The following is a 12,932-nucleotide window of genomic DNA, read 5'->3' as shown; positions in this document are numbered from 1 at the left end:
AAATGATTATTTTATCAAATAATTTAACATATAGATATGTTACTCATATGCTCCTTACATGTGAAACTCAACATATTCGTTAATAAATACATCATTGACTAACCAGCGCATAACTTGATTGGTTTGGGCACAAATCTACGACCACAAGGTCATGAGTTCAAATCCACACCTCCACATGTTGTACTAAAAAAATATATCATCATTGAATAAATTGATTTATTATTATTATTATTTTTAGTAACATGCATGGGTGGAGATCCGAATGATCTGAGATAGATGTCTTAAGTTATGCTTAGATTGACAATTAATCAATTAATTACTAGTAGCATGTCTAACTGTTCAAATATGTCAATGAAACAATAATTTACTAACACAATAAATTTTTTGTTGTAAATTTTAAAGATTTTATTTTATTTTTTTGAAGAATCTAATTGAAAATGTCTAATTCATAAATGATAAAATTGAGCCTCTTAAAGGCGAGTGTAGAGAATTTAGAACCCATTCGGTATATTTAAGAAAAATGAGATTAAAAATCATAGACAATTTCACTAAAAAAACAAGTTAAACTTTAGTGAGATCAAATAGCCATGTATTTTCTAAACTACAATAGATAGTGAGTTTTATATATAGCAAAAAATCAAGAACAATATTTTAAGTAGTATTGATGCGGTGTCAAATTAAAACCATCTAATAGTTGAGACACAAAATATAATGAAAGGAAGTAAAGATAACCAATGTTAGAATATTTAACTCGAAATCAAATGACATACTACAATTTATTATACCCAATAGAAAAAAGAAAGAAAAACTCTAATCGAAATGACATATGTTCAATGATGTTTGTAGGGTGGGGATTACCACCAATAATAGATAGGGCATACCTTTATTAATATTATTCGTTAAAGAATGTAAACATGTAATGGAAAATGTTTGGTGAATATCGAAATTATGTTTTAATCAGCTGAGTGTAGACAAAATATTTTATTTATTTATTATTATTATTTTTTTTTATCTATTTGAACAAACAATTGTCATTGTCATTTGCAGTTTTTTAAGTAACAAATTTAAAATAATTTCAGAAGATGCTCCAATCATAAAACGGAGGGGAGGGGAAAAGACTGCGTTCGGCTTTCCTCATCCCTCAAATATTATGCGTCAGGGAATTTAGCCCTTTTCTCTGTGATTCTCTTTCCCTATCGATTAGGGCTCACAAACACCATTTTTGTTTCTGAACCAAACATCTCCGCGATCTGCTACTTAGGTACTTTCCTATATCTGATTTCTCTGATTGACATTTAGCCATTTTGATATGTCGTGGATTCCATCTCCGATCTTCTCGCTCTCAGCACCTCTACATCGCTTCTTCTTCGTCTTCGCTGTTCGTCAAATTTCATTTTCATCTATCAATCACGATCCTAGGGTTTACGGACACACATCCAAGTTTATGTCGTTTGTGGTTCTACTCTGAAGGATTATTTAGTTCCATGTAGTTGAAACTGCTTATGGTTTAGAAGAACCAGTCCAGGTACAGTTTGGCCACAGGAGCAAACGTTTACGATTCACTTTCTGGGAGAGACATTCACTGACCGAGTCTAATATAACTATATCTATTTCTGGACCTCCCCATGTTTCGCTTGAAGTTTCTGAACATGCACTTTTGAATAGATAGATTTAGTTTAGTTATGTCCGTATATGGACGGCGATATCGTATTTGTCTATGGAAGATAAATGAGAGTATCCATGTCGAGGCCGCTTTTTAACATGCAATCCCTTAGGAAACTACTGATAGGTTACATTATGGCTTGAACTCAGTCGCACGTCACTTTTAGGAGTTCTACGGACCTTCTCCCAGGTTAAACCTGTGGTTTTCTTATGAAGGTTTGGAATTGGATCTAATAATTTTCGTTTCCACCCTATTTCTCCTGCTGCAAATCTTAGTTTTAGAAGCCGCCTAGACTCCAGTGACTTGAACAAAATGCGAGACGACAAAAGGAAACTCAGTTCTTAAAGCGGCCTGGGACTTGTGCTTGACTTTTTGAGTCAGCAAGGGAATGGTTATATGATTGAGCCTTGAAGCATATCTGAACTCCTTGTTTTTCATACTCTATTGACTATGCCTGATCAGGTTTATTTTTGGTATTTTGATCTTACTTCTGGGTTACTCTTCTAATATACTGTTATTTTCAGGCTGTAATTTTGATTTGCAATAAAGCTTTTCAAATAGCTTCTCTATCTTTTGGCTCCCCAAAGACTGGAACGGCTGTTTTCGGCGAAGGAATGAAATTTGCATAAAACTTTTATGCTCACCTCATGCCATGTCGGGTTTACTCAATGTATTGTCAGCTATCTGCATTTCTATACGTCTATGATTGCACTGTGACATGTGCATTGAGTTGTGCTACATACTATTTATTTGAGCTTACTAGAGATACTCTCATTGCCTTATGTGATTCCCTTTCACTTATAATTCCGGGAACTTGTTGCATGAATTTTCGGAAGCCAAGAAATCTCATTAATTAATTAATCTTTTTTGTCTAATACCTCTAGTTAGGATTTTAATTTTAATTGGTTCGAGAATTTTTTGTTAGATAAGAATGCAGTTCTTTTGATTGTTCAAATTCTATTCTTATTGAATCCATAATTCTCATTTCTAGTTGATCTAGGTTATTTAATCTTATTTTTATAATAATCAACAACACAAGCACGTGCCTTTGTGTGTGAACTTATTTGGACGTAGTATTATAATTCTACTGCCAAATTTTGTGCTTCAAGTTCAAAATTTCACGCGAAAACATGATTTTTTAATTGCCAAAGATTTTGTTCTTTGCAGTCATCTCTTAGTGGATCAGCTTCAAATCTTCCAGATGGCAGTGGACGATCTTTTACTGCCTCATTTTCTGGTCAGTCTGGTGCAGCCTCTCCTGTTTTCCATCACACTGGTGGGTGCATTTTCCTAGAGTTTTAATAGTTTTTGTTCAAATTTATGAAACTTATAGGTCTCGATTTTCAGGAACTATTCAAGGGCTGCATAACATACATGGGAGCTTCAATGTTCAAAACATGTCAGGTGCACTAACTTCAAGAAATTCAACGATAAATAATGTTCCATCTGGTGGGGTGCAGCAACCTACTGGAACACTATCAAGTGGGCGTTTTGCATCAAACAACCTTCCTGTTGCTCTTTCTCTGGTATTTTTCAAGGGCAGGCCATTTGTTTATAATTCAATGCCGTGTTTATTGAGTGTGATTCTTAGCACCAGTTTTCCTGTAGTTTATTTGAGTGCTGTTTATTGTGGTCAGGTCACAAAAAACTAGCTCTTGCATGATAACGTTTAGCAAATAAAAGTACACTTGTTTATAAATATTTTTGAAGAACTGTTGTAATTATTATAGAAGAAGACATGTACTCTTGAACAACTTTATTGAAGAAAAGGTGATTGAGAGCTGCTTTACTAATTGGATAATGAATCATAATGTTCCTGTTATTGGATTTTTCCAAGTCCTAAAATTATATTTGACTGTTAAACGACATCTTTAAAAGAACTAGAAGCAACAGAGGCAGAATCCTAATATTTTCCTCTCACAGGCCAATATAATTGTTTATCTGCTTCCTCTCCATTTTTACCGTTTCTTCTCTTCTGTAGTTGTCTCACGGCAGCTCTCATGGGCACTCAGGAGTCGCAAATAGAGGAGTTATAAATGTTGTAGGAAACCCTGGATTTAGTAGCAGCACAAATGCAGTTGGCGGTTCTATTCCTGGGATTTTGTCTACTTCTGCAGCTATTGGTAATCGAAATGCTGTTCCAGGATTGGGGGTGTCCCCGATTTTGGGAAATGCGGGTACTCGTATCACAAGTTCAATGGGGAATATGGTAAGTGGAGGCAACATAGGAAGGAGTATAACTTCTGGTGGGGGATTGTCATTACCTGGTCTTGCTTCTCGTCTAAACATTAGTGCAAATAGTGGATCTGGAAGTTTAACTGTGCAAGGACAAAACCGTTTAATGGGTGGTGTTCTTCCACAAGGTACAGTTCCTTGATTTTCTGTATGAGTGCTCATATTTATGTACACTGTCCAACGTCTCAGTAATATTATTAGTCTGTACTTGGTTCTCCGATCACTGCATGCGGGCCGGTATGTAGATGTGTCTTACAGTAATGGTGTCAACCTTTACAAATGAATTTCCCATTCATTAACTGCTGAACAACTATTTCTTTCCTGCATAATTTAGTGCTAACTAGTCATAGCGGGAAAATGTTATATCCTCCCTCTTGTACTCTTTTTTTTCTAAAATAGAAAAGATCATATTAGATGTTAGTCTAAAAATTAATCATCTTGTTCCGTTTGAAAGAGTGGCATGCAAAATGGAAACTAGTTACTCACTTTACTTTGTTTCCTTGTTCCATTTTATTCGATATTCATATTTATTCGATGTATTGGTTTTTTATGATTAAGTTGCATGTTCTGAAGTTCGGTCATTCTCTCCATGGATGTGCTTTTTTTACATTTTTCCTACAAATATCTTATATATGATGCTCTACTCACTGCAAAATGGAAATGCAGTCATGATTATGCTTTTTTATATATGCACGTCTCTGTATAAATGCTACTTTTTAGTTAACAATGTTCTATGCTATTTTGCCGTTGATGACATTTTCTTGCTTCAGGATCTCAACAGGTTATTTCTATGTTGGGTAGTTCTTATCCTACTGCTGGAGGACCACTTTCCCAAAACCATATACAGAGTGTGAATAGTCTGAGTTCTCTGGGAATGTTGAATGATGTGAACTCCAATGACAATTCTCCTTTTGACATCAATGATTTTCCTCAGTTGTCTAGTCGTCCAAGTTCTGCAGGAGGGCCTCAAGGGCAATTAAGTTAGTAACTGGATATTGTTGGGGTTTTCCTCTGTACCTACTTTGACCTTTAGGAATTTCATGTAATTGTTTCAGGTTCGCTGAGAAAGCAAGGCCTTAGTCCTATTGTCCAACAAAACCAGGAGTTCAGCATTCAAAATGAAGATTTTCCAGCCTTGCCGAGATTTAAAGGTGCAAAGCTCTTCGTTGCTTCCAGTAGGTTGTATTCATGTAAATCATATACCACAACCTTGGCTGCTGCCTTCTGCTCCTATCATTTTCATAGAATAAGTACAATAATTTTGGAGAACTATTGTCTGGAAATGTCCTAGTTGACCATGATTTATAGCTCAACAGATTAAGTAGAATTTCAGATTTTGGGTACTCAAGTAGGCCGTTGCAATTGTTAAGCTCTGGTTCTACTTCATGGAGAGTTCTGAATTGTTTTTATGTTATCTGCTTGGTTCTGAATTCATCTCCTCATATAAAACACATTAACCCTGTGCTTACTTCGAATATATACGAGACACTATCTATCATTGATTATGGTTCTTGATCTAGTGCAGGTGGCAATGCTGATTATGGTATGGATATTCATCAGACAGAACAACATGAAAATTCTGTGCCTATGGTGCAGTCTCAGCAGTTCTCTGTGGGAACACTTTTTACTCTCCCTTCTGCTGACCATCCCCATTTGGTTATGGGCTACTAATCATTTTTTCCATTGCTGTTTTGTTTTTAAGATTGGAAGGTCTGCTGGATTTAACTTAGGGAGCACATATTCACATCGACCCCAGCAGCAGCAGCAGCAGCATTCTCCTGCAGTTAGTAACAGCACGGTCTCGTTTTCACCTGGAAATAATCAGGATCTTCTTCATTTACATGGATCCGATATTTTCCCATCTTCACATGCTGCATCCTATCACCAGCAGGTGTGCAATTGTATTACTGTAGGAGGTTAAATTTTTATCCCTCGCAGTTTTATTTCTCATTCTGCAAGCACAAAGAATCAACCTATTGCTCAGACTTTTTATTTCTTGTCCAATTGTTACCATGTATTATAAGAATTTAACGGGTTTGCTTTGTAGATGATCAATTAGTAGCTTATATGTCTTAAATGTCATCCCCATTTAAGTTTTTCAATATCAATGTTTGTTTGTTCTTGTTCAGTCTAGTGGACCTCCTGGAATTGGTTTAAGACCCCTGAACTCTCCTAATTCAGCTTCTGGAATGAGTTATGACCAACTTATCCAGCAGTATCAGCAGCATCATGGTCAATCGCAGTTCCGATTGCAACATATGTCTGGCGTTAGCCAGTCATTTAGGGATCAGGGCATGAAATCTATGCAGGCGGCTCAATCTTCTCCTGATCCATTTGGTTTACTTGGTTTGTTAAGTGTAATAAGGTTGAGTGATCCTGATCTCGCATCCCTCGCACTTGGAATTGATTTGACCACATTAGGATTAAATTTGAATTCAGCAGATAATCTTCACAAGACTTTTGGGTCCCCATGGTCTGATGAGCCTGCTAAGGGCGATCCAGATTTCAATGTACCTCAGTGTTATCTTATTAAACCACCTCCTACTCTACATGTGAGCTTCTTCAGCTTTCCTCCTCCTCCCGTATATGTGAAGTTTTATACTGTTTCTTCTTAATTGATCATTTCTTGGGTGACTGCAGCAAGGGTACTTCTTAAAGTTCAGTCTAGAGACACTGTTCTATATATTCTTCAGGTGTGATATTATCAAATAATATTGCATTTTGTTTCCTCGTTTTAAATTATTAATTGTTTTACTAATATATAATTCTGCTCCGTCTTGTTCTGCTGTAGTATGCCAAAAGATGAAGCTCAGTTGTATGCAGCAAATGAACTGTAAGCTCTAATCATTGACTATTGTGCAGCTTGTTATATTCACCAGTCATTGAAAGTAATTTTTGGGTAGACCTTTTCCTAAGAGCTATTGCCAACAGTATTATGATTATTATTATTTTTGGTAGTTATAATAGAGGCTGGTTTTATCACAAAGAACATCGGTTCTGGTTCATTCGGGTCCCTAACATTGAACCACTTGTGAAGATGAGCACTTACGAGAGAGGATCGTATCACTGTTTCGACCCCCACACATTTGAAACTGTCCGCAAGGTTTGGACTTTGTCAATTCTCTCTCTTTTAAATTATTTACGGTCTATGTTGTCCCCATTCCCATTGCTCAGCTTACGTCCATTTGCTTCAGGATAATTTCGTCCTGCACTACGAGATGTTAGAAAAGAGACCAGCTCTACCTCAACATTAGTTTTATTTTTTTGCCTCTTTAGATGTAAAGGTAATTGGTGGATTTTTCTCTTGTAATCATTAGTTCCATTTGTAGAATTAATGTTTTGCAATTTGGTAATTGCAATCAATTATGTAGGCCCTTGTAATTGTAATGAGCCGGTTGTTATTTTACACGATCCATTAGCTTAGATTAAACATTTTTCTCTGTTTGTTTATCATGTAATGAGCGGTCACATAATTTCTACATTTATTGTTAAATTGAGCCCAGCATGTCTAGAAATGAAGCTTCTTATGGCACTGAATTTAGCTGACAAATGGCCTAGTCTGTGCCTACCCACAGGAAAGTAGGACCCTGCTGTTGACCGTTGGAGAGCTCCCTTCGATCCAATGTAAGTCCATTTTGTGAGCTTGTTTGGAAACTGTTCTAAAAACGTTTCTTCTTTTACGGAAAATTGTTTTTAAAAATTATATTTGATTACTTGTAAAAGATTGATTGCATCGCGTTTATTGGTCATATGTTTCACTTTAAAAAGGGAGAATGATATCATTTATTCTAATTGTTTTAGTTCTCCATGTTTGAGTCTCTTTTCAATTTAGCCTTTATTTCTTTTTTACAAGTTTCAATTTAAGCCCTTATGTTTTATCATTTTTCAATTATAACCTTTCGGAATTGAAAGGTTGCCTTTTAGAATTTATATACCCAAGTGACTCATTTCTGAACTGTCATATCTGAGACATGTCATGTGTTCTGGCGATATTATGAATTACTAATTTATTAAACATACATATTTTTCTAACTTATTTTAATTCTTAATTATACGAATACAAATTGTATTAGTTACACAAGAAAAGGAATACAAAGGGTAACACAAACACAATGTTATAATAAAACATGAAAGGCATTATAATAACTTGAGAACATTGAAACGTTCATCGTATTTCAACTGCTGTTAGAAAATAAATACAAGAAATCGATCCTGAAAGCTAGAATATCGTTATTGAAGACTAGCAACACTGACAAAAACGAATAACACATTGCAAAATAGAGAGTTATAATTCTTTGATGCCATTGATAAATAAATCAAACTTATAGGCTATAGCTAATAAATAGAGAAAAAAGAGAGGGAGAAAAGAATCCCATTTTACAAAATCAGAGTTTTTAATTTGTATATGAGTGGGTGAGAATTTCAATTAGTCACATTCAGTAAGCAGTTGAAGAAGATGAAGATGGTACGATCATCTCCATCAAAAAGTGTACAATTTTCTAAGTTAACCGGACACAGAGATTTTTTTTGTCTGCCAAAAGCCAAAAACTCTGGTGGGTGAAAAAAAAAAAACCTTTCAAATGGCATACATTTTCTTGAACTCATTGTTAAGAATCTCAGAATCAGACATGACCGAGAGGGAACAAGATTTGGATCTGCTCCCCATTGAAGATTTCCTTATACTCCTCAGATTGGATGCTTCAATTCTATGTTTGATGACCCAATAACACATTGTCCCCAATGTGGTTGCCATTATGGTGGTTCCGATGAGTGTCACTCCGATCGCCAGCCACTTCTCCCGCTCTCCGACCACCACGAACGACAGCGCCAAAAATGCCACAGAAACCAGAACACAAGCCAGCCACATTAGCTTGTTTATAATGGCCATCATCTGCTTCTTGGCCTGGCTCTCTATCACCACAACTGAAGTTTGAACCACCACAACTGCTAGAGATATGAACAGCGCTATCGAATCAAAGATGAAAAAGACTATAAATGGAGCTTTCGGGGCGATGTTTGCTTCCCCGAGCGAGAAGCCCTGCGGGACATCTTCCGGATCATCCACATACTGACCAGGCACTGTGAATATGGCTGCAAATGCCACTGTGGCTATAAGAACAGCCACCACAGTTGTTGAATTTATGGCATTGTTGAGCCCCTCGGCGTGCATTTTGTTAAGTCGTTTCGCTATGCCTTGGACTCGTCTTCGGGTCTGCCGAGTGTGTTCTAGTTGATAATGAACTTCATGTTTTATGTCGCTTACCGTTTGCTTCAATTCCCTTGCAGGGTTTTTCACCTCTGGTTTGATTGCTTTGGCACTCTGCACACCATGCTCTTTTAGAATCAGAGCTATGTCAGGGTTCCCGGTTTTCTCCGCCGTGTCTAGGGCGGTCTCTCCCGACCGGTTCACCGCTTTCGTGTTCGTTTCGCTGTGCCTAAGAAGCATTCTAACAATCTGCACGCAGTAAACCAAAAGTAATGTCAAGAGGCCTTTCCCAACTCTCATCTTAAAGAAGGTAAGATCACATGCTCTCCTAATGCTCGAAACCAAACCATTGCTAAAAGAAATCGTGAGGTTATTTAGAACTCACTTATGGCAATTAACAGTTCACAATGTTCACAAACACGAAACTGAAATCCGAATTCGACCCGAAATTTCTTCGAAAGGGGTCCAAAATTATAGCAAAAAAGCATGAGAATTTGGCATTGAAATAAAAACAGGGCAAAGGCAAACAGAGGATATACTGATTGAATTACCTCAGCTCTGCCCTTTCTTGCAGCTATATGCAGGGCAGTGTTGCCCTTATTATCAACCATATTTATAGAGGATGGATCCGCCCTGATCAGCTCTTCAACCACCTCAAGGTTCTGCCCTTTTGCCGCCATTTGCAGCGCCGACTGCCCCTTCTTATCGGTTCTTGTGGTAACGATCGGCTCCTTGGTGACGAGCGCCTTAACGACATCCAAATGCCCATTTCTCGCGGCGGAGTGCAGGGCAGTCTTGCCATTGCTTCTGGCAATGGTGGCCAACCCGCTTCCGGCTTCCAACAGAAAGTTAACAATCTCGGTGTGGCCTTGCGTCGCCGCGGTGTGCAGCGCGGTCGTGTTGGATATGTCGACCGTCATCGACAGCTCCGGATGGGCCTCCATTAGAACTTTCAATACCTCTGCAGAAAAACGGCCAATTGGGAAACTGCTTTTGTTGACGATTTTGAGTTATGAAATCTGAGGAGAAATAGAGATTTTACCCAAATCGCCCTGTTTTGTTGCAATGTGTAAAGCGTCGAATCCATTTCTTGCTTTGATCTCGGCGTCGGCCAGATCGTAATATTTCAACAATTCTCTAACCATATCAACGTAGCCGTACTCCGCCGCGACGTACAGCGCCGTTTCGCCGGATTGATTTTGCTTACCCAATAATTCCTTCATATCTGATTCGTCGGTTTTCGTCAGGATTTCAATCGCCGACGTGAGATTTCCGGCTCTCGCGGCGGAATGCAGCGGAGTGTCGTCCCTTTTTCCGGTTAATTGCTTCGTCATCTTCTTCCTCGGCAAGGTTGACTCCGCCGCCGGTTTGGGTGAAGCCGCCATCCGAAAATCGCCGATTAATTCCTTTTTTTTTTCTGAGAGGGGAAGCTAATTTCAATCAAAAAATTTGGCTTTTGCGATCCTTGTCTGAAGAACCCAGATTGAAAAATCTCATTTTTCGCTCATATAGGTATTTTTTTTTGTTATCAGAAGAACCCGACGAGGGAAAAGAAGAGGAAAAATCTCTGTTTTTTTGGTTACTTGAATCCCATTCCGATTCCCGCTTCATGAACCTATAAACAAAAACACCATTAATTTATCTCTCTCCAAACCCAAAATAATCCAAATTCCATTCTATTTTTCCCCTCCAAAACCTAAAGAAACCATTTTCTTGGAAACAAAATCCCCCAAAAGACAAAAGAAAAATAACCCATCACCTGTGCGTGATGAAACTGCAAGAAGAAACGGAGGAATCGTCAAAAAAGCTCTCGGACGATGAACTCACATATTTAAATATACACAATAAAGACAAAAGCTTCAGCGCCCCATTAATGGCGAAAAGAAGACGATTAAATTGAAGGGTGGGTTCATATATACAATGGGGCGAGGAGGAGGAAGACAGGGCACATGTAAGCAACGAATCAAAAACAACTTTTAGAATTTGTTTTTTAAATGTGAATCAGGAACTTTAAGAAGAAAATGGAAAAAAGAAGGGGCTTTTGAAAAGGTGGTGATGATGAGGAAGAACAAGACAGAAAACTCAGAGATCAAAAATTATTGTGAAGAAATCTTAAATGTTAAATGGAATGGAGGAACGGAACCTCAGAAGAAGGCTGTCAAAAAAAAAAAGAAAAAAAAAAAAACTTGATGTCGCGTTAATGGCCTCTTAATCAAAAACTGAATTAACAGAACCACGCGCCACCAACCGTGTCTCGTCACTCACGCGCCTTCTGTTTTATTTATTTATTTCTTTTATTTTTTTTTTGGACTTAATTACATTTACAATGATTACCAACCTCAGACATTTCTCTTATGTCTTGATTGGTTTTTATCTTGTCAAGTAGACTTTTATTTTATGTATTTTGTTTTTTTGGGGGGAAAGAAAAGTGACTCAAATCTCAGTCGTGAAAAATCATGAATAAATGTGAATATATTTCAAAGTTGATGGATGTTTATTCACTATAATTGTTAAAATTCTGATTTTTATTGCCAAACTGAATATAGCTCAAGTGGTTAAGGTACTATTTATGACCAAAAGGTCACGAGTTTGAATCCTCACCCCACATGTTGTTGTACTAAGAAAAAAAATGAGATTTTTTGTGAGTATAAGTAATAAACCTATATCTTCAATGATGAGTTCGATTCCTCATCCTACAACAAAATATGGTTGAATTGATGAAGTTGTAAATCTAATTTTGTTCCAAATGTTTGGGTCAGAAAGTGTGAAAAGAGAGAGAATGTTTAAGAAAATTGGGTGAGGAAATTAGATTTATTTGAAAATTGATTTGATTTGATTTGTGACAAAATAAATTACCAAATAAAATAGGTGTCCTTTATTGCAGTATTCTAGAATGGGCTATCATGACTCTTACAACATTTGTCTTTTATCAATTAAGATAACATATTCTATTCTAAGAGATAAAAAAGAAAACTTATTTAACATAATAAAAATAAATAGACCAAGGAGCAGTTCAATTTATAGATAGATTCTTGCTATTATCGTTTATAATTCATTAGTAAAATGGATATATATATTTGTGTGAGTTTGAATTTTCATCCCACATATTATGTTAAAAAGTGTTAGTCATCTAAAGCTCGAAGAAGAATCGTCGCTCGTATTTCAAATTGATAAAATAAATAAATAAAATGACATGTCCAGGAACTATATCATTGGTAATTTTCTTCTCTCTTAAATTTACTATTTTAAAAAATAGAATATATTTATAAAATAATTGACATAACACATGGGTAAATATAGAGTTACTGCAATATATTATTAACACCATAAATATAATTAGAAAGATATATGATTGTTAAAAGGAGAAAGCAAAGAATGTTTGTTGGCCTTTCTTTTCATATAAAATTTACTTTTGTGTAGTTAGATGAAGCTATCAAATTTACTTTTATCACCTTTTTCTATGGGGTCTTAAAAATTTAAACTTTTTTTTTTAATCTTTTTGATTTGTCCTAATTAAGCATGTCTCTTTTACCCACGATGAATAGGGGGTGTGAGATATCAATTTTCTCATAAATAATTAAAAAAAAAGAATCAATCTAAATATACAAAATAAAATGGTAGGTAGATCTCAATATCGTGTGATAGAATATTAAATAAATAATAGCATATACTTTATATACTTATATGAAGATTAGATTAAATATTACGTTTATGTCTCCAAAATTCAACTAAGCAAATAAGTCAGTCAACCTATCTATCCAGAGGAGTTTAAGAATGACTAAAATGGATTACATGTTTGATTATTTTGTTTCTATTTTTCACATCTAC

The 12,932-nt window shown here is 36.3% G+C and overlaps 2 protein-coding genes and 1 non-coding gene across 6 annotated transcripts; 1 reads left to right on the top strand and 2 right to left on the bottom strand.

Moving 5' to 3' along the window:
* The first annotated feature begins 1,092 nt into the window (after positions 1 to 1,092).
* On the top strand, positions 1,093 to 7,413 carry LOC111015420 (putative NOT transcription complex subunit VIP2). 3 transcript variants are annotated; one of them, XM_088121186.1, is made up of 14 exons: positions 1,093 to 1,261; positions 2,188 to 2,333; positions 2,831 to 2,939; positions 3,011 to 3,189; positions 3,645 to 4,026; positions 4,669 to 4,878; positions 4,954 to 5,088; positions 5,424 to 5,509; positions 5,601 to 5,789; positions 6,028 to 6,450; positions 6,539 to 6,591; positions 6,690 to 6,731; positions 6,857 to 7,001; positions 7,093 to 7,413. In XM_088121186.1, exons 2-14 carry the CDS (start codon positions 2,316 to 2,318, stop codon positions 7,150 to 7,152), a joined length of 2,031 nt encoding a protein of 676 aa, XP_087977312.1. In that variant the 5' UTR covers positions 1,093 to 1,261; positions 2,188 to 2,315; the 3' UTR covers positions 7,153 to 7,413. The 3 variants fall into 3 exon arrangements, with proteins under 3 accessions (XP_087977312.1, XP_087977315.1, XP_087977313.1); XM_088121189.1 differs by having other exon boundaries at positions 1,094 to 1,261; positions 4,954 to 5,049; XM_088121187.1 differs by lacking the exon at positions 1,093 to 1,261 and adding an exon at positions 1,368 to 1,525.
* On the bottom strand, positions 2,859 to 2,939 carry LOC148212733 (small nucleolar RNA snoR35). The gene has a single exon (XR_015789536.1). It is a non-coding gene; the product is annotated as a small nucleolar RNA snoR35 (small nucleolar RNA).
* Positions 7,414 to 8,308: 895 nt separating the features above from the next.
* LOC111015390 (Ankyrin repeat family protein) lies at positions 8,309 to 11,229 on the bottom strand. 2 transcript variants are annotated; one of them, XM_088121190.1, is made up of 4 exons: positions 10,864 to 11,229; positions 10,147 to 10,719; positions 9,656 to 10,065; positions 8,309 to 9,353 (listed from the first exon to the last, which is right to left on the bottom strand). In XM_088121190.1, exons 2-4 carry the CDS (start codon positions 10,487 to 10,489, stop codon positions 8,475 to 8,477), a joined length of 1,632 nt encoding a protein of 543 aa, XP_087977316.1. In that variant the 5' UTR covers positions 10,490 to 10,719; positions 10,864 to 11,229; the 3' UTR covers positions 8,309 to 8,474. The 2 variants fall into 2 exon arrangements, with proteins under 2 accessions (XP_087977316.1, XP_087977317.1); XM_088121191.1 differs by having other exon boundaries at positions 10,147 to 11,229.
* Between the last annotated feature and the right edge of the window lie 1,703 nt (positions 11,230 to 12,932).

The sequence above is a fragment of the Momordica charantia genome, assembly GCF_013281855.1.
Source record: "Momordica charantia cultivar OHB3-1 chromosome 2 unlocalized genomic scaffold, Mcharantia_2.0 BLBB01000002.1, whole genome shotgun sequence".
Classification (NCBI taxonomy): domain Eukaryota; kingdom Viridiplantae; phylum Streptophyta; class Magnoliopsida; order Cucurbitales; family Cucurbitaceae; genus Momordica; species Momordica charantia.
This window is presented reverse-complemented; position numbering and strand designations above follow the sequence as displayed.

Bases quoted from the DNA above. Each gene is read 5' to 3' on its own strand.
- LOC111015420 (XM_088121186.1), top strand. The intron at 4,027-4,668 runs GTACAGTTCCTT...TTCTTGCTTCAG, and splicing joins GGGTGGTGTTCTTCCACAAG to GATCTCAACAGGTTATTTCT. The intron at 5,510-5,600 runs GTGGGAACACTT...TTTGTTTTTAAG, and splicing joins TGCAGTCTCAGCAGTTCTCT to ATTGGAAGGTCTGCTGGATT.
- LOC111015390 (XM_088121191.1), bottom strand. From the start codon at position 10,489: ATGGCGGCTTCACCCAAACCGGCGGCGGAGTCAACCTTGCCGAGGAAG. The intron at 10,066-10,146 runs GTAAAATCTCTA...GTTTTTCTGCAG, and splicing joins AACAAAACAGGGCGATTTGG to AGGTATTGAAAGTTCTAATG. The intron at 9,354-9,655 runs GTAATTCAATCA...TACTGCGTGCAG, and splicing joins CAAGAAAGGGCAGAGCTGAG to ATTGTTAGAATGCTTCTTAG.